Below are 26661 nucleotides of genomic sequence, written 5' to 3' on the forward strand. Positions count from 1 at the left end.
GTGTTCAGAATGAGGACTGACAAGGAGCTCCTGTCGAATGTTCAAGAGACGGTGTGTTTGGATGTGTCTGGTGACGTGGAGGGAGGAATGAGGATTATTTAGTTGTATTCGCATCTGGTTTGCATTTATGAATCGTTATCTGTTAACTAAAACTATAATACATATTCACGTTGTGTTTTTCAACATGAATAGTAGTAGATAATCAGTATACGCCCCTTGGGGGTCAGTTTTATTTGAAATGTGCTGGGGACAGAGATGCATTCAGAAGTGCATTTTCAGAAGTGCTGGGTACAATGAGGATGCACTCTTTTTTCTCTCTTTAGTAAAGGTAATCAAAGGTTCTGAAAGACGGCATACCCATGTAGCTAATTACTAAGGAATCAACATGGTCTCACAGGAATCCGTGAAATGACTACGGTCGGTGAGCCACGGAATAACAGTGTCATTTACTTGCATTGGAGCAACTTCCGTGGCCACATCACGGACAATTGAAGTGATTCCGTCAGACCACCACGGATTTTGAGTTAAGCCCCCGCTGTGGTCAAATGTGGCACACACACAGATTGAAACGGGAGCACACACACAGATTGAAACAGGAATCTGTGTGTGTGCCACGGAATATCATTGTCATTTACTTGCATTGGAGCAACTTCCGTGGACACAACAAGGACAATTTAAGTGTTTCAGTGAGACCACCCCGGGTTTTGAGTTAAGCCCCCGTGGTCGACTCGCTCGTTGAAACGGGGATCCGTGTGTGAGCCACGGAACATCAGCGTCGTTAACTTGCATTGGAGCGAATTCCGTAGCCACATCACGGAAATCGGCGTGTTTCCGTGATGTGTCCACGGATTTCGAGTTATTCGTCCGTAGTCATTTCACGGATTCCTGTGAGACCAGGTTGTAAGGAATATAATGGATACAAAATCTGTCTGGCACGTTTTATGAAGAAAACGTTTCCAAAAAAGCATTGGACATATGACCCACTATCTTCTGCTCCATTTATCCAATGTTGACAATGTGACATGACATGGCTATGCTACCAACATAAACAAGAGGAGCTAGGAAAGGAAATGAACTGTGTGTTTAAGTACAGAAGGGGCAAACGTGTGGCTACACACAGCACTACAAAAGTGGTCAAGATGAAAAAGAAAAAAATATTTGTTGCACAGCTGAACGCTGTATCACATCATGAGCTGGATGTTCTCAATTCACACCACGCATTCCATCCAATCTATCAGGCATTCTGACCAAAACTCATGCACTCCCCGCCCACAATTATTCCAGAATTCAAGCAAAGCAAGAATGACCAAAAGTCACTTTGTGCCAACAAGAGACGGACTCCACCGATACGCCGAATGTGGACTAAGAAGAAAGAGTGACACATTAAAACATAATTTCCCCCAAGGCATGGTGGGAGGATCACATCAAACATGTCATTTTGGTGTGTCACGCTCCCTGATTCCGTCTCCATCCATCTACCCCGATGACAAATCCAAACAACGCTGACGTTTATCTCCACCACCAAAGAACTCTCCCAAAAAAAACACAGCGTCAGAGAAGAAACCAAAAATTGGATGAACACGCAGGGGTGCACTTCAAAGGGGTCCCAAACGAGCGGTGCGGTGGTAAGCGCCCTGGCCCTGAGGTGTACTCATGAATCACTCCCTCGGCGGGCCGGGGGGGGGGGGGGGGGGGGTCCGGGGAGAACCCAGCCACGTCGTGTTTGGGACAATTAGGCCGATGCCAGATATTGCAGGCTCTGGCATCTGCAATCGGCCGTCCCCATCAGCCCAGCGAAGGATTATCAGTCATTGCAATTTGGAAAGAACGCTTTGGCGATTAGGGTTCCAGGGAGTGGCCGCAAAGCGAGGCATGGCCCAGCCCTAAACAAGAGAGCTGTGTTTGGGTAGCGCTCACACGAGGTCCCACTGAGAGAGGGGAGATTAGGGTCAGAGAAAGAGAGAGAGGGATGGGGACGTGGGGAGAGTGATGGAAGGAAGGAAGGGAGGGAGGAAGGAAGGATAGGAGAAAGGGAGGAAGGAAGGAAGGAAGGAAGGAAGGAAGGAAGGGATCAAAGAAGGGAGAAAGGGAGGTATGAAGGAAGGAAGAGAGGAATGAAGGAAGGAAGGGAGGAATGAAGGGAAGGTGGGAGGAAGCAAGTAAGGATGGGAGAAGGGAAGGAAAGAAGGGGACAAGAAGGGGTGAAGGTGAAGAACATCAACATAACTTTTATATTTGAAAATCACAGTGGGATGACTTAAAATGCTGCAAACACATGCTAACACAACACAATTACACAATAAAACCATGCACACACTTGTGTTCAGCTTTTTATCTGATACAAACTTGCATTTGCTAAATTCACAATACATTCCACATATTGTATTTTTATTACAATGCTATTTTCATATGATACAAAAAACAAACAAGATTGCAGGGACATTTAGAAAAGTGAGAGAGAGGGAGAGTGGCATAATTTGTCTTGAACTAACTAAGATGTATAGCTCCTTATGACATTTCCTTTTAAATTGGATTAATTAAAGTATAGTTTTGTAACTACGGAAGTGAGAAGGTTAACCAATAACACGATCATGACTGACATCTAGCGGACAAATGGTGCAACTGCATGCCATCTCTGAAGCGTGCAGAGCAGAGTCGTTGCTAATTGAAATCTCCTCTGGATTCGCATGGTATGTAGGGACAGGCTGTGCTGCATTAGCTCGTTTTGTAGTGTGAAATGTGGTTGAGTTAGGTGCTAAGAGCTCACACTCATAACGTGAAAGTGTTTCCTTCTGGCATACATTTACCCAAACACAGTTAATTAAAATCACCCACATTCACCTCTGTTTATCTTACACTGTGTACATTTGTATACCTTGCATTGTTAAGCATACTCGAATTATATCGAATTTTATCATAGGATAAAAAGTGAGAATGAATACTACATCTCGCTCACTTGCCAATGTTTGGATGCTATAGTAGAAAACATAAGAGGGTTTTCATTGCCATTCTGTTAAATAACTTTGACCATGAATGGATTCAAATGACGTATGAGAATCCGAGGCATTATGTGGAGAAAACGTGAACTATAAAATAGGAGACCTGTCTAAACCTCTCTTTGTGATCTTTAATGACATTAACATCATTTATTGGGGGGGGGAAAGATAATTATTGTCACGCAAAAAAGTGTAGGGTCACTTCAACATTGGATATCTGCCATGACAACAATGCCATATCTGTTATTTCATGATGATGGCTTACCTTTAAAAGATCCCCAAAGGATCTTTGGGTTAAGCAGATCAAAGTGGCAGTCGTCCTTTTATAATGCCAGGCCTTAAACTTTAAATATCAGATCACAGTTATATGACATTGAGGTTGAGGATCGGAGTTTAAATAAAGACTAGGCAGAACTAAAGAAATCTTTTTTTTTTACCGAATGCATACTCAGCGCATCTGTCAAAATAAATATCTTAAAGTTCTCAGACTGGGGAAATTATTTGATCGATTTGAATGGGGCTCATTTCGATCACAGCTGTCTCGCTGTGTTTTCAAAATATTGAGAAATCTGAAAAATTCATAAAGTGTGGCACAGTCTAAACCCTCCAACCAATAGACAGTCCGCATTTCTGATCTTTGAAACTAAACCCAGGGGCTCAAGCGGCGGTCGGCGCTGACTGGGCCTGATTCAAGTAGAGCCAAGCTTCTTTCGCATCGACTTGTTGTCCCCAAAACCCCAAAGAAAACGGAAACAAAAAAACCCATCCTCAGACCTCAGCTCCGAAGATACGGCGTGTTCTCTGCTTCTGTCTCTTCCTTTCTTCCCTTTCACCGTCTCCCCCATCTTCCTCTCTCTGCCTTTCCCTCCCCTGAACCATGATAAAACCCACATCACACACACACACACACACACACACACACACACACACACACACACACACACACACACACACACACACACACACACACACACACACACACACACACACACACACACACACACACACACACACACACACACCTAATCCTATCTTTCCCCACCCACACAAAAAGGCTACAATCAGAAGTTGCTGGGAGTGAGGAGAACAGTGAACTTTTCATTCAGTTGACCCAGAAGAAAAACGATTTGATATCCAGTTAAGCTCCAGCCGCCAGCCTACGACCAAAACAATAACACAACCAAAGGAGGTGAAAAAAAAACTGTTCAACAAAAGAGAACCTGCATTGGCCTCACATAGCCTGCCTGTCCATAGACACAAGTCATGGACATAAGTCCATGAATTACGTCCCAAATAGATGAAGACCAACCTTAGTCAGGCAGGTAAATGCACTTGGCGCATACCAATGATAGGTGACCAATGAGATTGGCCCCCTTCCCTTCAGTCTCCACGTCAAAACCCTGAGCGGGCAAAATAACTAAATATTTATCGCCAAAAATCGCATCGTTCTCGTGAAATAACAGACAACACAATTTGCCACTGTGTATTTTTCTACTTTTGTGCACATGTGTTTTCGATTACAACCCAGATTTGTTTACTTTTTCAGCACAAGAAACATTTCCACAGCTACACCTACATTTCGTTTTTTCACACAGCACAGCCATTTCGTCGTTAATTCGACCCCATAAAATACACAACATTTACCTTGCAAAAGCCACAGATAGACCCATAGAGAAACCCGAAGACACAGAGGAGCGTGGGCCGGCCAGTGCCAAGCTTGCACCTTTTCATCTAGTCGCTGGCTGTGAAAGCAAAACCAAAGCAGCCGTCCCCCACCCACCCAAGGGAGGATTTGCTTGCGACTGGACCAATGTCACAGCCTGCTGTACACCCGGACCCTTTACCGGCAATCCCCCCCCCCCCCCCCCCTTACCCATCTGAAGCAGCACACCCACTGCGCTATGCGTAGCCCAAAAAATGCTACTCTGTTCACAACACACCAACGGTCTGACGCGGATTTAGAATGTTTCCTTTTCGACTCAACACCCTCCTTCTCTTACGACTGACCAGTCCTTACACCTACCCGCCTCTCGTTTCTTATTGTCCTTGCCTTCGGCCCATTCTGTCGCCTCGCCCCTCCGCGGGCCACAGCTAGCCTCTCCCCGTGTCCGGTGTGCCGGCTGTCGGGCGCAGATATGGTGTCTTGGCGGGGCGTGGAAGGCTGACCTCCGCCCTGCCGAGCGGCCAGGATGCAGCCGCGACTCAGGGCTATCCGCTGGAACAATGGGAGAGGGGAGCCAAGTACTCATCTGGGATGAGTATATGGTGTTTTTTTTTGGGGGGGGGTGGGGGGGGGGGAGTACGTGTGTACACATTTGCACATAAAAATGTCTGCAGGTAGTCACACAGACAATACACGCACACACACACACACACACACACACACTGACATACGGAAACACACACCAATACGCACATAGATGTACCAGAACACACAACAACACATTCACACACACACACACACACACACACACACGGTTATATCTTTATATATGGTGCCAGAGGATGTAACTGTCTGTGTTTCCTATTCTACCGTCTATTTCAGATACCTTGCTCTCCCGGCGCTAGTCTTCACATCGTGTTTGACCTGATCCGCACCGTGCACGGTGCACCACATGGATGGTAACGCAGCCCCAGCAGTGCTTTACGACTACATTAAACAACTGGTCAGCTGGGGAGCGCAAAGGAGGAAGCCACAAATCTGCTGTTATGGACCTCAGCGTGTTAATGTGCCTTTTTTGGAGCTGGTTGAGTCAGTGTTAAGTTTTGTAGTTTGCATTGTATTCCATTGGGTAACCAATCTGACCATTGTTAATGGAAATCGGACGGAAACAACATCACTACACAGGAGGACATTTGCTTCAGGTTTAGTGTGTAGTGTTATTTAATGCTGGGGGGTTTACTCTGCATTGCAAATGAAACACTGGACACTAGAAGCTTGTCTAGTGTGCCTGTAGCTGTTTGAAACGGATTTCTTGGTTGACCTTTTACTGTGCGAGCTAAGCCAACTCTTGAATCACATGGGGCATATTTGCAGCCCTTAGCCCGAGAGGTCAGGATAAAACAAATTATTTTGTTCATTGTCTGTATTTGGGCTAACTCAGGAGGTAGAGCGGGTTGATTTGTAACCGGAAGGTTGCTAGTTTTATCACTGGCTCCGTCCTGGCTGAGTGTTTAGGTGTCCCTGAGCAAGACACTAACTGCTAATGGACCTTAACAGCTTTCGACGAGCTGGCTGTCCACTTGCATGGTTCACTCCGCCGTCGGTTCTTTACCGCGTGTATGAATAGTCGGAAGTGGATTTGAAACAAAACGGTCTGCCAAATGCCCGAGATGTAAGATGTAATATGTAGTTGGTGATAATCTTCAGCAGGCATATGTAAAACCACACATAACTCACATTTAAAAAAAACTGTCTTTGGCCCAAGAGACTGGACCCAAGAACAGCACATACTGAGACTAGCGTTGGAACAGTTCAACGGTTTTATTGGCCAAAACAGGAATTCAAGCTTACTGGAGAGACACAAGGGGCTAGCAGACAGAGGGGCAGGGACAGAAGGCTTTTCAGGTTACCAGTGCAGGAACGACAAGGATGGGTCAGAGACAAGCAGGGTCGACGCAAAGGACGCAATCCGGGAAATAGTACTAGAGCCCTTTGCATGCTGCTAAGACAATCTGGCAGAGAATGAGTGGAAGAAGTGGGTTTAAATAAGGTGAGGGAGCACAGGTGGAGGTGGTTGCACTGATGAGGTGGGAGTGGCAGGCAGGTGATCCAGAAAACTACTGGCAGGGCTGGGAGTGGGATGGAAAGCCAGGAGCGGATAATGACAGTACAGAGCTGGCAGTAGGACGGAAAGCCAGGAGCTGATCATGACACATAGTTAATATCCAAATTATTGAATTGATGGACAGTTGAAGGATCTTTTAGATAATATTTTATTTTAGCTAGTGCCTTTCTTAGCCTAAGAGTCTAAGATTTTTTGGTAAATAAATTAATGTTAAGTCACTCTCTATTGCAGAATGAATTCACACACTGGTGCTTGAGCCTAAGGGCCACTTATGAAAGCTCTTGCATTCATCAGTAGGAGTAGGAAGGTTGAGGGCTGGGTGTCTCTGGCGACAAAGTGTGTTTTTGCAAAACATTTATTTTAGAAAATAATGACCATGCATAGTTATGTTGAGAGTCAGAAGCAAATGAGCAGGAGAATAAATAATAATGATAAACTATAAAACGGGCAGATGTTGGGACGGCTTCTTTCCTAGAGCTAAGCTGAAGAGGCGGTGCATGGTAATCCATGAGACCAAAGTGAACCGAATTCACCACACCTATCAAAACTCATCTGGAGCCAAGGCCAGAGGTCCAACTATTTACTATCTTCTGTGAGCTACCCTCTCCCCTTTTCTCTCTCAAATCCTTTTATTTCATAGAGAGAAAAAAGAAAAAACAGGATAAATCAAAGCCAGACACACAGGCATAATCCCCAGTGTCTTTCCAAAAAGGAAATTATTATATTTGAAGTTATAAGAGTGCTTCCTGAAGGGAAAGGAAATGCTCCACATTTTCTTTCTTCCTTCTCTTTTTTCTTTCTTTTGTCTTTTGCATCGCCGGTATCCTGATCCAAGAAAAACATTGGCAGACAGACACACATATGCCCCTCTGCTACCCTCCTCTTCCTCCTCCTCCTCCTCCTCCTCCACCTCCTCCTTCTCCTCCTCCTCCTCCTCAAAACGTGCTTGCTCAGCTCCATGGCAATGCACTGGAACTCATAAGATATCTCCAAGCGATGAAACGAGAAAAAAGAAAAGAGAGAAAGAAAGGAAAGGAGAGGAAATACAATCAGGGCGGGGAGCTGTGTGAGAGCTCTGAGAAAGGTTCTTCTGGCCAAAGAAATGATGAGAGGAAATTGCGTTGATTCAAGCCCAGCCTCTCTTGGCATCTGTCTGGCCCTTTTCAATTTCTGTTGTGATAACCGAGAACATTTGTTCTACAGGCGTTGGCTCAGATTCAGCCCACCAAAATGTGTTGTTTTGTCTATTTTTTTGTTCTCTTTAACTTTATCCACAATGACTGGGCTGATGGGCCCTGACCGTATCTTGTTTAGAAGGAAAAGGATAAATTTGCCCTGGTTAATGTACAAGTCTACAGTGTCTGACACATAGGTCAGACACACAAGTGAGCTGCTGATGCAGCATTGCATTATAGCAAGTGTCCCTGTGCACTTTAAATCAGATACTAGAAAATATATTTGAAACACTGCATGGTGGGCTAGATTTCAGTTGTAAGGCTGATCGCTTTTAATGAGATATTTAAAATGGTAAATGTACATTCCGAAATATTCATATTGCTTATTTACCAGATTTGCAGCCGGCCTTTACTGTGTATTGGTTGGTTTCTGATGCCCAGGAAGATTACGCATTGAAAAGAATATTGACATACCATGTCCTTATTCAATATAATATTATAATAATTGATCAGATTCCTGAAAATATAGGATAGGGCTAGGAAAACGGTGTATGTTAAGAACAGTACTGTGGCCAAGACATGTCGGACAAACAGCATATATACGTACCTTTGCAAATACGAAAACACAAGCGCATTACTGGAAAATATAAATGCAAAAGCAGTTATAAGGGAATTGACAACTTTGGTTGCCGGCAGACTATTATTATTATCTCCTCATACGCTATGGAATGTGGATAGCCTGGCTTTGCCCTGTGGAAAAGGAAAGTTATTTCCCGTTTGAAGAGTTTTAATACAGATTACAATGTAGGCCTTCTTGAATGATGCCGATAAGCCTGGCACAAGTGAAGGTAGCGCTTCAAAGATGGCTTATTTTTTAATTAGACTATCCACGTTCTATACCCCCCCGGCAAAAATAGCCAGCCCATTTCATTGTCAACATCCGCTGAACCTCACTTGTGTTACGTTGTGTTTGTTTCTTCCATTAATGCGCTTGTGTTTTTTTTAGCGCTTTTTGGATATCGTTAGCCTTATAGTCGTATTTTGACCAATTTGTGTGATATCTAACCTAACTCTCTCCTAACGCTGCTGATTCACTGTTCTGCATTGGCCATATCCTAAGCAAATCAGAGGGCTTTAAACATTCCATAATCACTATTCATCTATATAACTTGGGCATTTTTCATTGTAATTACAAGATGAACCTTAAGATATGAGTTAGGCAATTTTGCTATGAGGCTAGCGATATGCATATTTTACTTATTTTTCAAGTCTTGGCCACCGCAGAACGGCCTCATGTCGCTCCTTTGAAACTGTAACAGTTACTAGTCCCCGTCCCCTGTCCCTCCATCGCTCCATCCCATACTCCCCACTGCACAGGGAGCCTGCTTACGGGAGGCCACAGATCCACGGCATCGTGGTGCCCAGGCGGGGGCCCCTTAATAGGGGGAGATTGATGGTTGCCCCGCCTCTGCTGGCTCCACCGTCCAATCACTGCGCATCAACACAGCTCTCTGCCCCCCAACCGCCTAATTTCCTTGAGGCGTCAGAATCGTGCCGTTCACAGCACTTGATTGCAGCAAAACTAGGGGACCCCCCCCCCCCCCCCACACTCCCCAACATTCTCACTGCAGCACCCCTGCAGGGCGCTTGTGTTTCTCCTAGACAAGCCTCCTCTACCCTCTGTTATCCTTAATTTGAGCCATCGCTAGCTCGTCAAAAACATGTGTCTTTATACATTCAGACATTCCTCTGGCGGCTGACCGCAACGAGGGCCGAGATGCCACTGAGAAAACGACACTGCGGCTGTTGGCTCCGTCACTCTGTATATCTTGTTGTGGCTGCTGTACGTGCGCTAAGACCAGACAGGGAGCTTTCCCCGCCGATGAGACGTGAATGGCAAAAAGGCTCCGGTCTCATGCCAACCTAGACTGACAGAACGAGCCGCAGCCATGCACACATCGACACGGACACGCACGTGTTGTGAACAAACAACAGACAAGCCATGGAAGAACAGGAAAGTAGGCCAGGCGCGCAGACACACATGATGGCTGCGACAACCACACACACGCACACAAACACGCGCACACACACACACACACACACACACACACACACACACACACACACACACACACACACACACACACACACACACACACACACACACACACACAGACATATAGACATGCACACACAGACACAAAAACACACACATAAACACACACAAACACACACAAACACAAACACACACACAAATCACAGAGGCAGAAAAGCTGTCAGCTGACGGCTTTGGGTGCAGTGGAAGTGAAAGGTCGTGCACGGTGGATCGGGATGGGTGAAGGGGATGTATTTTGAATCCTTCTGTCACTCTCGCCCTCACTCGGAGCAGGGATCCCGCTGGACAGCATGACTGTGAGCAGAAATGACTTTGTTGCAAAAAGTGAAGAAAAAAATAAAAGGTGCGGCAGCAAGACATGTCAGAGTTTGAAGAGCGACTGCGTTGTAGGACCACCCGCTCTCCCCATCGGCCCCGCTTCCTCTGTCTCGCCATACCGGCCCACACACACACACACACACACACACACACACACACACACACACACACACACACACACTCACCTACACACACACGCATAAACACGCACACAAACAATGCATAAACACACACACACACACACACACACACACACACACACACACACACACACACACACACACACACACACACACACACACACACACACACACACACACACACAAAGACACACTGACCATCATCTAAATGTGTCATATAAGAAGCATAAAAAGAGAGAAGGAAAAAACAACTGGAAAAGAACTGCCTCCTTGCTACAACTTTTGATGCGGGGGTGGATCATACGGGTGTTGGATAGACTGTTGTTTGGACCTTTGCAAGCTGTCGTTTGAGTCACAACTGAAAGGGAAAGCAACAGTTTGTTATCCAGCAGAGCTCGGGTAGGCAGGAAAAAATAGCCAGCCTCAAGGACTTCATACTTTGGTGTCTGGGCTTTTATTTGTAGCCAGCACCGCTCTCTGCTCTAGCGCTCCATGCTATATTACTTGCCCTGCAGCGTGCCGTTTCCTCTCTTTAGCCAACCCCACTTCCCGCTGAGACACAGCACTCGCACTAGCAGCTACTTTGATATTCTTATTTTCACCCCTTTGCTGTATCTTCCTTGTTGTTTCCTACTTTCTTCCTTTTTCTTTCGCTATCTTCCTTTCTTTGCCGATGTTTCCTTCTTCCCTCTCCCTTTGTATTGATTGATCCATTGTGTTGTTTTAAATGCATTTCAGTGAAAATTGCAATCAGCGCAATGGCTGTCCTATATATATCCCTGTGCCTTCTTTTTATAAATCAATTTACTGGAAATTTGTATTTTCTTTGTCTCTTTCCTCTCGCTTCGCCACTTCCTTTGTCCACCCACCCATTCTGCTCCACTTTATGCATCCTGGCTGGCTCTGTTCCCTCAGGTTAGAAGAGTCAAACTGTGATATCAGCCAAGGACCCTTCCTGCACCTCAGATCCCTCTTTTCGTCTCTCTCTCTCTCTCTCTCTCTCTCTCTCTCTCTCTCTCTCTCTCTCTCTCTCTCTCTCTCTCTCTCTCTCTCCCTCTCTCTCTCTCTCTCTCTCTCTGTTTCTCTCTCTCTCTGTCTCTCTCTCTTTCATTGTTTCTACGCCTCTCTATCTGTCATTCTCTTTCTATTTCATCATATTAAATATAGATTGTGGGTCTAATATGGGGTTTAACCTGGTCCAACTTGGATATTGCCAGAACAACAGTGGGTTAGGACAGGGATGTGTGGGGGGGGCAATCCAATGTATCTTCTTCTCTCTGTGCACCCCACACTGAAATGATAAAGACAACTGGAAGCTTGACTCCGAGCCCCTCCACCTCCACCTCCACCACCACTTAATGTCCTCACCATCCACACACGCACACACACATGCACATGCACAACTCAACCCACAAAGGACACTTGAATCACTGTAGCGACCAGGTGCAATGTCAGCGGGAAGGGGGATGGGGGAAAATAAATAGAGTCAATGCCATAGCTGATTTTAATGCATCTATTGCTTCCATGTGGTCTGGTGTGTGATGTCAACGGGAATGACCAATTGGCTATGGCCTCCATCATTCATGCTGCATATGCCCTGTCATGGTATGCTAAGCTGTGCTAGGCTAGGCTGAGCTACGATGCGTTTGTGGGGTATGGCTGTGACACCTGTGTCAATGTTTGACATAGTAATGTCTGTAGCATACCAAGCTAGCATCCCAAAGTGCTCTTCTGCCCCCTTGTGTTGTGGCAGGAGAAAACGTCCTTGGGGTCCCGATGAAGGACGTTTGAGAGGTAATTAATTAGCCATCACATTTCAAACAGTCATCTGTGGATTAATTGTACAACACAGGACGAATAACGCAAGGAGGAACCGGACACGATGATCTGGTTTACTTACTCACTGTAGCATAACCTGAGCATCTATCAGCCGTAATACATTCATAACATGCTTTTATAGACCACATCCAACGTCCTTTTACAAGGAAGGAAAAACAAATCACACCTGAAAATAGTAGAATGACATTTGGAGGCTCAGAAGCTAAGAAGCATCTTTACTTTAATTTGAATGCATAATGCTTAATTTAAGCAGTTAAATTGAGCTATTAGCACTGATTTCTCAATGGCATTTCTGATAAGGCCTTTGAAATACACTTCTTTAAATGTCATTTTATTCTATCAAATAATTTATTTTAATAAAACCCCCCCAGAGATAATGAATCTCGCAATCTCTCCTCTCGCTTCAAACTGTCACTCTTAAAAGAAAATACATGAGTTAAAAATTAAATATGTATAAAGTTCTGAAGTCTGAACATGATAATTACTGTTTAAAGAGTCAGCTGTGTAGTGCTGATCTGACAGACACACAGTTTAATACTGTGATCCATCCAACCATAAGAGGAGTTCCTCCAGCATGTTCTGGGAGTCTGTCCTCCCACCCCAACCTCATCAGCCTGTCCTTGTCCGCGTGGAGGAGCAGGGGGTACATGTGTTTTGTACCCCCCGGGATTCTGCAGGCTCGCGCCTGCAGAATCCCTCTGTCTCCCATCCGTTCATCTAGGTGAAGACAGGAAGGGTTGTGTGCTAGCGTGGTGTGGAATATGGGTAAGTTATGACGCCTCTTTTAATCATTTTATATTTTTACATGCATATGAATACCAAAGGAAAAAGTTCCAGATAAGCAGATTCATATTCTTAATAATACTGGCGTACTATGAATGTATTAATAGTATGCTAGCAATAGATTAATGGATTACACTGGAACGGATTCCAAAACGTATCTAACTATGTTACGCTTCTTTCTTCCCCCCAATGTGTTTCTCTCTCTCTCTCTCTCTCTCTCTCTCTCTCTCTCTCTCTCTCTCTCTCTCTCTCTCTCTCTCTCTCTCTCTCTCTCTCTCTCTCTCTCTCTCTCTCTCTCTCTCTCGCTCTCTCTCTCTCTCTCCCTCTCTCTCTCTCTCTCTCCCTTTATTTCTCTTTGTAGAAGGCAACTGCTCTCAGTTTGACTCCACTCTCCCATGCAGAGTTTTCATTTAACTAATGCAGAGGTGAAACCAGCTCCCCTTTTACAGTGTATTTTAAGGAATGCTCTGGGGGTCTTGGAAAATAATCAAAACACTCTGAGAGCCCAGTGAGCAATACAAACCCTGGGTTGGAACAAAGGAATTGAAAAATCAATGGGAGAATATGCAGATTCTTTATTTGCTTTACTACACAACATGCAAATAAACCGTTGGGAGTGCTCTATGAAATGCTTTACCCGGAGCAGAATAGTAGAATAATATATTTTATAAACATAGTATGGTGAGGGATCATCTAGTACAAGGCACAGTTATATTTGTCAATTTGCCGACACTTGAGGAGTTTGAGTATGGTCTCTATTTTGTGGGCGTCCTTCTTGAAGCAGCAGAGAACGTTGTAGTCCCTCAAAATGGACTCCAGCACCTCTGGCTGAACGTCCAGCTGGACTGCGCTGTATTCGTTGTAGGACGAGTTCAGTATCGCCCCGTCCAACATCTGCCCGAGGACACACGATGAAACGATGAAACGATGTTAGCACCAAGGGAAAGATAGCGGAAAGACATTTGAATCCCTTGTTAGGAACGGGATTATAGAGTGAGCTTATATCAGATCAGATCCCAGTTGTTTGACTGATATGCGGGGGGGGGGGGGGGGGGAGAGATCGAGGACTTGCAAGCTATTATTTCCCTTTTGCGATTCCATTCATTTTGTGGTTTGCAAAGGTTTGAAAGGTCCCATAAAGGTCCTGTAAAAGGCCACAAGCAAATGACTAACTAGCAACCAGTCCCTGATGGTTGATTGGGTTCAAACGCTTGAAGCACACACACTTTACGACCTGAACATTAGTTATTATTTTTTGCTTGAAAATGATTTAAAGCCACACCCACCTTCCTGATGAGCACCACCACCCCTTGCTCCAGGCTAATCAGCTTTTCCGACACCCACTTGGTCTTATTGAGCAGCACGTCGGGCACGTCATCGTAGCGATCCAGCGTGGTCTGCAGGTAGACCAGCGGCTCGATCCACGACTGCACCAGCATCAGCACTGAGTGCAGCAACCAAGTGTCCTGGGGAAGCGTGGAGAGCCTGTCAAGGGTGCAACCCGTCTCGTGTCCCTGCGATACGTTGGTGGTGGTGGTTCTCGTGGTGGTTTTCAGTGGCCACGGTGAGGGTGAGGAAATGTCGCTGCTGCAGGGTTGAGAAAGTGTCCCATGGTGCGCTGAGCTCTGATCTTAGAGCCTGGGAGCTGGTTTTAATGTCAAAAGTGTTCAATCCGCGCATTCTAGAGGGACATCTCTTTGCATTGTAGGTTGACATTTGCCACATCAACTGATCAAGTGATGAAAGTTATTTCCCCCCTCTCAAGTCAGATAATCCTGCCTTGGCCTTTAGATAAGTGTTTTCTTTCCAACCCGCTGATCATGGTGAACTTTAGATGGTGTGTGCGGAGTAAAAATTGCCAAATGTGCAATCAAACATGAAGGATGAGAAAAGCATGTGTGCACAGGTGTGCTAGGCTAGAGACAAAAGTGCCCACACACATACATACATACACAGACACACATTATACAGAGAGAGAGAGAGAGAGAGAGAGAGAGAGAGAGAGAGAGAGAGAGAGAGAGAGAGAGAGAGCGCTGATAAACTAAATACAAACAGGCACAAGACGTTTAACTCCCGCCTACTCACAGAGATCTGCTGGAGTTCATTCTTGGAGGTGGGGATGGGGAAGTCTTTGGTGATGCAGGTGTTGCCAGCCTGGTTCCTCTGCAGACGCACAGGGAACGGCACAAACATATCCTCCTGCAACACACACACACACACACACACACACACACACACACACACACACACACACACACGCACACACACACACACACACACACACACACACACACACACACACACACACACATACACACACACACACACACACACACACACACACACACACACACACACACACACACACACACACACACACACTCACACACACTCACAAACACACACACACACACAAGCATAAGTCAGAAAAACAAACACAAAGCACAACTCAATACCGATTGGAGAGCTTTAGGCAGATTATGAGTAGGAAGCTATTTGCAATTTGGCCATATAGGAGCTAAGGTGTGTCTGCACAATGCATTCTTCACAGCAGAGGCGTGTGGTTTGTTCTGAGTCTGTGGGCTTCACACAGTGCTGTTCCTGTTCCTGTAACAGCCCCCCATCCCTGCACAAAATGGTTTTATCTGACAAAACATTTTAGATGTTCAAACTACAACTTACTCTCCGGGCTTCCGAGACCTTGGCTCAAAGTGCTGCAGAATATCATTATCAGCTCTTGGATCAGCCCATGTCCCCTTAACAGTGTATCCTTGGCTAATAAAACCAGGATGGCCATACCAAAAATGCCCTGTCGGGATCAGGTACAGCTGGGGACTGTTGTCTGTCAGTGAGGTTATTGTTATGGGTAAGGAAAGGTTTGGGGGCAGGGTCAGGGTTAGGGTCAGGATTAGGGGTTAAGGGTTGGGTTAGGGTTAAAGTAGCTCTGGCACAACCCTTGGTGTGCGGAAGTATGTTTAATGTTGATTTTTTAATTCACAGATTCAGATTCATGCATACACAGCAAACCCTTTTTATCATGACATTGATTGCAACAATAAGACACACAAAATAGAATGAATAAACAAAAGCTATAGCCTGTAGATGGTTAAGATCTTTAGCACATCTTGTATTCATTCAGAATGTCTTCATTTGGCCACTATCAACACACACAATTTGTTGTTCTACTGGTGTCTCTGCGACTGCACTAGTCAGTATACTAGACAGTTATGTCTTTGCAGATTTGACAGTCACAATAAAAGAGACCCTTTTTTTCCCCAGACATCCAAGCAACCACTCCTGCTCTATATATATCTACACACCCTAACAGGGATTTAATCTTTTGAATGGAGCAGGTCAGGGAAGTGTTTAAATGCATTTATCCAGTTTTATCGGAGCACAGTTAGAGAAAAAAAGAAAAAGGGAGTAAAAAGAGGTTGTGGAGGCGTAAAAATAGGCATTACTCACAAACATGGAGCAGGACTCCTCGGAGACTCTGTAGATGAGCTCTGTGTGCTGGATGACCCGGTCGAGTAGCTTCTCCTGGGAAATGGTGGGGCACTGGGAGCTGCCGGCCTGCTCCTCCCTGCAGTCCACTGGGAAGCTGTGTGCGGGCGGACAGGGCCAGAGCACCGCAGCCCAGCACACCTGCAATACTACAGGGAGACAGCCAAGGCGGGTGGATGGTGAGAATGCATGGACACATACTCACACACGCACGCACGCACGCACACGCGCACGCCATGCACAAACACACACACGCACACACAAACCCACACACGTGGACATGTGGACATATGCACACAAACAGACACGTTAACAAATACTGTGCCTACACAAACAAGCACAGGCGCACGCAAGCATAGGCACGCACATGCATAAACACACACGCGCGCACGCACGCATGTGTGCACACCTACACACACATACGCACATCTTCACATGTAACCAAACACAATCATACACAGGAGTACATTAGACAGACAAACAGACATGTATATATATATATATATATATATATATATATATATATATATAATCTCACACACACACCCCACTTCCATGAGACAGGGAACATATAGAAACATTAATACAAACAACAAGTACTAAATACTAAGTACATAGATGTATGAAGACAATAACAGAGGAAACTATGAAGAAGAAAAAGGTTTTTGTTTGTTTTCATTTAGCATGGTTACAGGGCCGACAACTCACCTACTACTGCTGCTAATGTGTGCATTGTGTCAGTATAGCTATAGGATAGGCCTGTGTAGGATAGGTGTGTGTACTGAGGGTCTGTGTCGGATAAGTCTATGTATAGAATGGTCTGAGCAGAACAGATGTTGTAAGAAAGGTCGGTGTAGGGAAGTCCTGGCTAGGTTAGTTTTGTGGGCTAGGTCTGTGTATAGTAAAGTATAAAGCAGGATCGTTTGGTGTATTATAGGCCTATTTATCGATAAGTATGTGTATGATGGGTGGTGGAGGAAAGTTACGGGTGAAGATAGGTGTGTTTAGGATTGTCCTGTGTATGGATATGGCATGTAGGAGAGGGTGGTGTAGGATAGGTTTTGGCAATGTCTAGGGGTTCATCATTTATAGAGCTTGACCGACACATGAATGAGTGAAAAGCTTATGAGAGGTGTGCGTAGGCAGTCGTAAACAGACACTGCTTGTAAGTTATTGTACTCCAGCACAGCCTTGTCTGTATTCATTATGCGAAGGTGAGTACTCTCAAGTACTCAGGCCCAAAGGTCTTCAGACTTAAGGGGCATGCATAATGATTTATGGTCACCTGGGTTGGCACCTGTCAGGACAAGGTGACACGACCCAAATATCATCAAAAACTAAACTCAAGTGCAAGTAATCGAGAAAGAAAAGGTAATTTACTAAAGTATTCATAATCATTGACCCTCACAAGTCCAAAATCCTGCACACGTTGAGTTGGTATTTCTGAGCTTATAATTAGAGTAGATAGTAATAGTTGAGGTATAACACATTTTTTCTATATGCGTTAGATTCATACATATTATTCACTATTCCAGAAATGTCCTGACGCTGCTTCTTGGTCCTGGTGTTCCTACTAATCAATTTATTTAGTTTAAGTATGCAGACAAATGACAAGATGTGAACTACAATCTTAAAAAATACATAGAAACTTTTTAATGGAACAAATTATTGAATTTCAATCATTTATAAGAAGATAAGAACATCATTAGCATAGTATATTTTCAATCATTGAAAATATACCATGCTAATGATGTTCTTATCTTATATGGATTAATTTTATAACAATATGAATTCAATATCATTATTAGGATATGTTGCATGTATTCGAGGTCTGAACCTTGACGTCTGCAGTGGAGGAAGATGTTTAACCCTTTCCAGCTACTTCATTATGTGTATCTTTCACTAGTATAAAAAAAATAAAAAAAATAGGAATAGAATTGGGACTTAATTAATTTCAGAAGGGAAATGGAGGAACACATCAGTAACAAAAATAAATATGGTAAAGATATGAATTTATAGCTTACAAAGAAACAAGGAAATAAACACAGTATCCAACCACAGAACTGTTGAATCGCTTGGTGGAAGGAAAAATCGCTCTAATTGCAGTATGCAAGCCTTAATCTTTCTATTCTATTCTATTCTATTCTATTCTATTCTATTCTATTCTATTCTATTCTATTCTATTAATGGCCACTCAATGACCCAGGGTCTGTATTTAGGTGTTCACTATGAGGACTTGTTAACTGGAGTTGTGTTTTCTGTTAATTTCTGTATTTTGGGGGACATCATCAGAGTATAATATTGCGCTTTTTACATCAGAAGCCCAAACGACCTCTGAACTTCTTGTATGCCTCTTAAAATATATAAATCGTATGAGTCTTATGATCTTTAAGCAAACCCTTGAAAGGTTCTTGATGTCAACACTGTGGCAGACAGAGATGTTTAATAGGACACTCCTCTAGAAAAAGACTTCTTCAAAGGCCACAGTTGACAAAAGGCTGCTGGCAGCGATAGGTGTTGTGTTTCCGAGAAGGACGTCAGTGAGGTGTGTATTATTCACACAGCAGTCCCCGAGACACCTGGAGCCCCATTATCTGTCACCTAACAAGAAGCGGGCTGTTTCATATTAAAACACCGTCCCCTGACTCATTTTCCCATCTTGCATGCATTTTATTTATTTCAATTGTATACGTTCCTGTAATTTGCTACAATGTGGAACCATTTGTGTGAAATAACTTCCTGTGAAGCGGGGGAATTGGGCACAATGTTTGACTTCCTCATTTGAGCGTATATATATATGTGTTTCTGTATTCATTTCAATTGGGAATGTACAAAAAAACAGCCCCTGTAGTTTTCATTTCGTTTCAGGTCAGCATACAACTGCATTTCACACATTGATAAAAAATAGAAAATAGTGTTTCTTTATTCCTTGAAGTCTCTTTCTGATTACAAATGCTGCTTTGGCATCCAAGGTGAAAATTGCTTTTGCAGTTCCTCCATACAAATATAAATGCATGAAAAAAAGAGTAATTTCATCTTTATTGGTGTGCAAAATAAGCCCATGTTCGATATCAGTCCGGCCCTAAATAGAGAAATAATGTACAATTCACAAAGATCAGGTCGGCAAGGAATTATTATTTTGATGTATAAAAAAGTGCAAATTGAAAATGACATTGGGTAGACCTTCTATTGAATTACATTGAAATACAAATTAATTTCTGCTCAGATCTGTTCCCATGGTGTTATGACAATTTTTCCATTCTAGACAAATGCCAATATTTTTTTCCACTATACAACCAATATCACGAATATTAGTACTAGTATTAAATCAGGATTTTGTTATTATACCAGCTGCCATGACATGGGTTCTACTAATTAACGTGTAATGCATCAAAAGTTCTTAGCACAATCCCCCAGCAGTTTGTCTATTGCACACGTGCGCCTTGATTCTTCTTCTTCTGCTTGTTCTGAATCATGTCCTGTCGCTTCGTCCATCCCCTTTTTGATTGACAAGGCTCAGTGCATATGAACAGCTGTGGCAGGAGGAAAGTAACACACTCAACCCCAACATGAAACATACTGGAGGCTTCGTGCTGCCTGCTGCTGCTGGTAAAAAAGCAAATAATCTCTTCCTTACGTGACAAGGATCCATCCAGAATAGGCCATTATTTAACAGGCTGTGTGTGTATGAGGAGGACTGAAGGAAGGGTAATGCTGTTGATTTGACCCATTTTGAGCATGGTATCTTGATTTAAGTGCTCTTCGAGTGAGAAAACAGGGTTTATAATGTTTACTTTTTATGTAGGCGTTTGAATATGCCTTTTTCTGATAACAGGGCCATTCCCCCACTTGCATGTTTTGTTGTTATATTTTCGTCCCCCTAATATCCCTCCTGTCTACTTTGTATGCCCTGTGTAATCACATTGGCATACTTGTGTATTCACTCTGGAGGATGCTGTTTTAGCCTGAATGCTGGTGAGGCAAGCTGCCAATCAGCTGTGTTGAGTCCAGAAATATATGGAAGCGATTGGGTCCCCTCTCAAATACACAGCAAAGTGTTAGCGCTAGGCAAGCCAGAGAAAAAGTAGAACAAGTTTAAAAACATGTTGTCAATTGTTTTAAATTTATTCCTCACAACCTTCAGCTTTGTAGCAAATCACGTCTGTTATATATGGCTGAGCAGGCAGGAGCATCAATGATGTCCCCATCGTGGTTATTACATTTCACTGAATACTTGTAATCATGTGACAAATAAAACTTGAGATTTGACAATTGTATCGGCGAATACACTCAGAAGAACTCGGAAGCAGGAAGCACGTGGCGAATTGCGATGGACTAACATTTGGAATGCAGCCCAAGAGAGGCAGAGGAGATAAGCATCTGCCCAACTTCATGGCATTCAGCCCAGGTGCAAACACTTTGCAATCAAGCAGCACCTGCTGGAGAAGGAAGGCGGTCATAGATCAGGGAAGCAGGACAACCAACGTTACAAACAATAACATCGTGCCAGTGTTACGTTCCCGTCGATGGGGGTTGGCTGCGGTTGGAGGAAGTTCCTTTTGGTTTGCATTAATGTTGAATCAGTTTTGGCCAACCTTCTATAGTTGTGTGTTGGTGTTTGTTGGGGAAGAATGAAAGCACCTTAAGTCTGTACAGTGAGAATGTGTAACAATATCGATTGATTGATCCCTTATTGAGGTGCATTTGATGCAACAAAATGCTGAACTTAGTACAGTGTGAACATATTCTCAAAACACAAGAGAAAATGTTCTGCCGCATTACAACAGACCGATTCCAACTTCAGTTTAGCCGGAGGGTGAACAGCAGCCCCGCCCACTCCAAGCTGAGAGAGGAAGAGTGTGGGAAGACGGATTCTTCCCTGCTACCCGCTGACATACACACCTGTACACAATCTGGATAATTAGGCCTGGAAGCTTTATATACCCGTACCAAACTCAAGGCCGGTAGAGTGGAGGTGTTTGCAAGGAAGGTTGGCACACTTGTGTCTCCAGCTGTGGGGTATGATCGTAAGGGAGAAGCTGAGAGAAGATGAACCCGCATTGAATTAGCCTTTGCTTTTTGGATTCTGGCTTTTGTGCGATTTCAAGGAAATGGATAGCCAGTCCATTTCCTTGAAATCGCACAAAACCCAGAGGTGGTCAACGTGCCGAACAGACTCCACAAATTCTTCTAGGACAGTGGTTCACCCTGTTTGCCACCGGGAATGGAAGTATCACCAAGAATATACAGTATCTTGCATCATTACTCCCCTACTTTCCTTGCACACAGTTAAAATAAATCTAACTAAAGTTGGGTTTTCTAGGTCTTCCAGGACTAGATATCACCATCCATCAAACACATTTAGTGGTGTTTATGTTTGTTTATAGATCTAACTAGCGCCGCATACAGTTTCCAACTTTTGTGATTAAGTGTTTGTTCGGCAAAAGTCTTGATGTTGACGTGCTGGGTATAGCTTTGATTAAAAAAAGTTTAAAATGTCATCAATGTTTTAATGAGTACTTCAAACACCCACAAACTGGCTTGCAGCTGTATTGCTTCAGATTGTGTGGTTCGAAAAATGTTGACCATTATCATTTTATATGAACAAAATGAAACGAAAACATTTGCTAAATTGGCCTCCAGACTTCAAATGGGAAGGTATTTGTTTATGAGAGGGATAGAATGGGGAAAACCGCCCAAAAGAGCTCCTTTAATGAGAGCTATGTGATACAAAGGGTGTTGAAGTGTAGTGCCCTACGTCCTCAGGCAATGTGGAAAATTGTGCATTTGGATGGTTCTACGGCGGTTATTGACTATTGTATAATGCAGTAATGCAGTCAAATAGTGTGCATAATTGTGTGCATTTCCTGACTATGAATATGTGTGTGTGTGTGTGTGTGCATTTGTGTTTGACTTCCCTCATCAAAAGTGGAAAAATAATCAGAAAATTAATTTAACACATTACAAGCTCCAGAAAAAAAAGCCAAATTGATTTGATTTCAAGCTTTTTGCCCAGAAAATTACTCTCAGCAAAATTGTATTATTTATATCGTTATATATAGTGATAGTCACAGTTAAATGGCAAAAAGTTAAAGGATATGGTCTTCCAAACATAGACTGAGAAAAAGTAAGAGGCGATGGAAGCAAATGTGTCTATACTTTATTATACTTCTATCAAATGATCTTACACAAAATGAAAACATACATATTTATACCTATGCCTCCTCAGCAAATTTTTGTATTATGCATTATCATGTAATGGCATATGACTAACAAATATCACCTTGTTTTCTTGAAATCGATTTACAATAGCAAATGCATCATGGAATCCTAATGTTTTTCCTGGGCCCTCATATAAACGTGTCCTGGGCCATCATACTTTGGCCACGAGTTGTTGAGCCTCATCAGGGTTAATACCCAGGGTTAATAAACATGTTGCCATGTAGACATTAGTTCTGTGCAAACATATATAAGTTGCACATACTGTAAACAACATAATGGATGTGTTATGAGAGAATGAAATAATTACTGTAAATATAATTAAATGGCAATGTATGTGGAATTTGGCTTACATCAAAGATTAGCTATTTGGCTAGCAATATCTGCCCAGGATTAATTTACAGTTTTGTCCAGGGCCATCAGATGAAAGTTTTTAAAAGAGTTAGAATTGCATTTTTTTTTACGAGTTTAGGAATTGATTATACTGTAAATTTCTCGAGACATCTTTGGCAAAGTGAAAAAGGCAGATAGATTTGTTTGTTTCCCTTTAGGAAGAGAAAACACTATTATCCCTCATCTATCCAGCCAGCTCTTTTTGAGGACATATCACTGCTTGTTTGGACTGAATAGTTTGGCAAAAGATTATTGTTGTTTCAATGATAATTAGTCTGCATAGTTGCCCTAAACTATGAATGCACATTTAGAAGAAAAGATATGAAGGCTCAATATGTTCTTTTGAAGGTGGTTGGGGGGGGGGGGGGGGTGTAGGAGTCGGTGGAATGTTGTTTTCTGTCTGAATGTTGCCGTTACCCTGACAGCAGTCGGGCTTCTCGCTGCGTTGCGTACAGTTGCCGATGACAGTTCTAGGCTGAGGCAGTAGCACTCTGCCCTAGGCTTAATTAACATCTATCTCCAATAAAGACACTATTATGTGTGTTTGGTTTTTGCTGCTTCCAACATATTATCGCTCTGCTTATTCCAGTGAAAGTTGGAAACCACCCACGCCCCTTGTCATGGTTTCAGCATTCACAATTCCTCTGCCCCCAAGGTCCCAAGTGAAGCACACCTGCAGGCAAACAATAATAATTACAGAACTATAACAACGGTCATTTGTGATATATCCAGCTTCGCAGCATGCTATTTTCCCTCCAAAGAATATCTATTTTGTGCTCGCTCTCACATTGATGCTGCCATGTCAGCTTTGACAACTCTTGGCAGATAATGGTATCCTACAATAAAATCCTTAAAATAAAAATTGCTTTGCAAAGCCCTGCCAATCACTCTGGGCAATAACCCTATGAAAACACGCACGCACGCACGCACAAACGCATGCAGGCACGCAGTCATGTGGGCATGAGCACTATATGGTTATGCTGTCATTACCAGTCCGGGCTAAAGAGGTAAAGCTTTTCTACTTTAGAAATAGATGCAGTGTTGCTCATCTCCGGCTATTCAAGAAGGGATTTGCGTGGGCCAAGGTACAACTGTGCTCCATCTCTGTGGCGAGAGAGGCTTTAGCTTTGCCTTTCAGTAAAGTAGGATTTACTTTAAAGAAATCAAAAAAAGAAAAGGAAATGCTTGCCTAGGTTTGCTCAAAAGCAGCTTGTGGTGAAGGGGGAAAGACAAAAGGGAAGGAATGCTTCACCTTCCTAGAGACACACGTACCAGATCTATGCACGCCACAGCCATTGCCCGACTGCCAAGCGCTTTGTAACTCCTCCAATTTATGCTTTCCATATCCTCATCACTCACAAATCACCTTTCCTCAAGTCCCTTTTTGTCCCTTGTGCTTCCATTGCACCTCATCACCACACTCTCCGTTCCCCTTTTGTCCATCTGTTCACTCTCACAGCTCTTACAGAGAAGAGGTATCATGTTACCAGAGATGAACCACGATCACCAGAAAGAGGAAGACACTACTGGGTCACAGCACCGTTAAAATACAAGCATGATATCGCCCCTGTTTTCACTTGTCACCCACAACATTCATATATCGCATGTGAAGGCCCCTCCATCTCCATAAGCGAAGCCTCATCTCATTGTGATCACGCATGCACTCACATACAACCTCCCCCCCCCCCGCCCCGCCTCACCCCCTCACCCATCCTCCAGGGGACGTTACCTACTCCCCCGGGACGGCTGGCGCAGCTGGGGGACAGGGCGCCGCGCCGACTAGCCGACAAGTCCCTGAAGAAGTAGGACCGCGTGTGTGATGTATCCACAGGGATGAGAATCCTCCTGGTCGTCTAATGAGGCGTGCCGCCGTCCTCATGCACACACGCACGCACACTGACATGTCTACACACACACGCACGCACGCATGCACACACACACACACACACACACACACACACACACACACACACACACACACGCACGCACGCATGCACACACACACGCGCCGTGGTCATTTCGGAGGGATGGGCATGACGTTTTTTCCCATTAAATAATGTGGAACCTCACTGTGCCAGCCTCCCTCGAGGCAGGGGATAGGAGCATGGCGGTCTACCACAATTACTCGTCACTTCTCCTCCCCGACCGTTTCCTTTGCAATCAGGGACTCTGTTCTTTCAAAGGTTGTACCTGTCAGAAGCGCCATATGGGCCGCGAGACTGAATAACAAACACGCCCTGGTGATGATGATGATCATGGTGAGTGTGTGTGGCCGAGTTTGTTTATTTGTCAGTGTATGTTATATGCAGTGTTGGGAGTAACGCGTTACAAAAGTAATGCATTACTGTAATGCATACATTTTTGCTGCAACGCGGTAATGTAAGGCATTACAAAAGAAAAAAAGGTAATATTTTACTCGGTACAAATCTCAGTAACGTGCGTTGCAATGCATTTTTAACCCGAAATTAACAAAATTAACATGTGTTGTTTTAATAAAAATTCGCCAACACGGCGAGATTCGTAGAGGAGAAATCAGTGCAAATGTTCCTTCCTCTTACTGCTAGAGGAAAGGATCATGGCAGCAGCAGAGTCCAGGGGGGCTGGTTGTACTCTTTCACTCGGTTCTACGCTACGATACTTGATTTGAGTTGAGTTGAGATGAGTTTCACATTTCTGAAAACGAACGTTTGGGTTGTTTTAAGGAAAGTTTTATGAATACCCATAGCCAGCCATTGTGAAGCAGGCAGGGGCGATTCGAAATGAGCCAAAAAACCGAGGCAGGACCAATGGTCAAAATTTCGGTGTCAACCACTCTTTTTCATCCGTGACAAACCAGAAAGGGGGCTCAATGTTTTGTTTTTTTACAATCTACCCTAGTAGGCTCTAGCTCTATTGATTTCAATATGAATACCTAAAGTTACAGTATTTCTATTATACAATGTATTGCACCATGAGCCATAACTGCGACCATCATATTGTACTTGTGTAATGAGCTGCATTGAACACAAGAAGATCTATTGAGAACACCAAATCCATATTTCCTGTTATTTTGGTGAAAATATATTACAATTCAAAGACAGTAATATTGTAATGTAACTAATTACTTTGAAATGACAGTAACAAGTAATGAATAATGCATTACTCTTTTGAAGTAACTTGCCCAACACTGGTTATATGTGTATGTGTCCATTCGTGTTTGTTGGTGTGCGTGTGTGTGCGTGTGTGCATGTGTGCTTGTTTTCATGTGTACATTTGATTGTGTGTGTGTATGTGTCTGTGTGATCATGCGTGCCTTTGTGCATTTGTGTGTGTATGTATGCATCATGAGTGTGTCAGGGATAATGTGTGTTTGTGTGTGTGTGTGTGTGTGTGTGTGTGTGTGTGTGTGTG

At 43.7% G+C, this 26661-nt stretch overlaps 1 protein-coding gene across 1 annotated transcript; it reads right to left on the reverse strand.

The window, feature by feature from the left end:
• Positions 1-13710: 13710 nt before the first annotated feature.
• Positions 13711-17707, reverse strand: smtla (somatolactin alpha). The gene is made up of 5 exons (XM_060075964.1): positions 17368-17707; positions 16621-16808; positions 15241-15354; positions 14442-14621; positions 13711-14049 (listed from the first exon to the last, which is right to left on the reverse strand). The coding sequence occupies exons 1-5, from the start codon at positions 17390-17392 to the stop codon at positions 13849-13851; spliced, it is 708 nt and encodes a 235-aa protein (XP_059931947.1). The 5' UTR covers positions 17393-17707; the 3' UTR covers positions 13711-13848.
• Between the last annotated feature and the right edge of the window lie 8954 nt (positions 17708-26661).

Source organism: Gadus macrocephalus, chromosome 16, assembly GCF_031168955.1.
Source record: "Gadus macrocephalus chromosome 16, ASM3116895v1".
Classification (NCBI taxonomy): domain Eukaryota; kingdom Metazoa; phylum Chordata; class Actinopteri; order Gadiformes; family Gadidae; genus Gadus; species Gadus macrocephalus.

Bases quoted from the DNA above. Each gene is read 5' to 3' on its own strand.
- smtla (XM_060075964.1), bottom strand. From the start codon at position 17,392: ATGCACACATTAGCAGCAGTAGTAG. The intron at 16,809-17,367 runs GTGAGTTGTCGG...GTCTCCCTGTAG, and splicing joins CACATTAGCAGCAGTAGTAG to TATTGCAGGTGTGCTGGGCT. The intron at 15,355-16,620 runs GTGAGTAATGCC...TGTGTGTTGCAG, and splicing joins AGGAGTCCTGCTCCATGTTT to GAGGATATGTTTGTGCCGTT.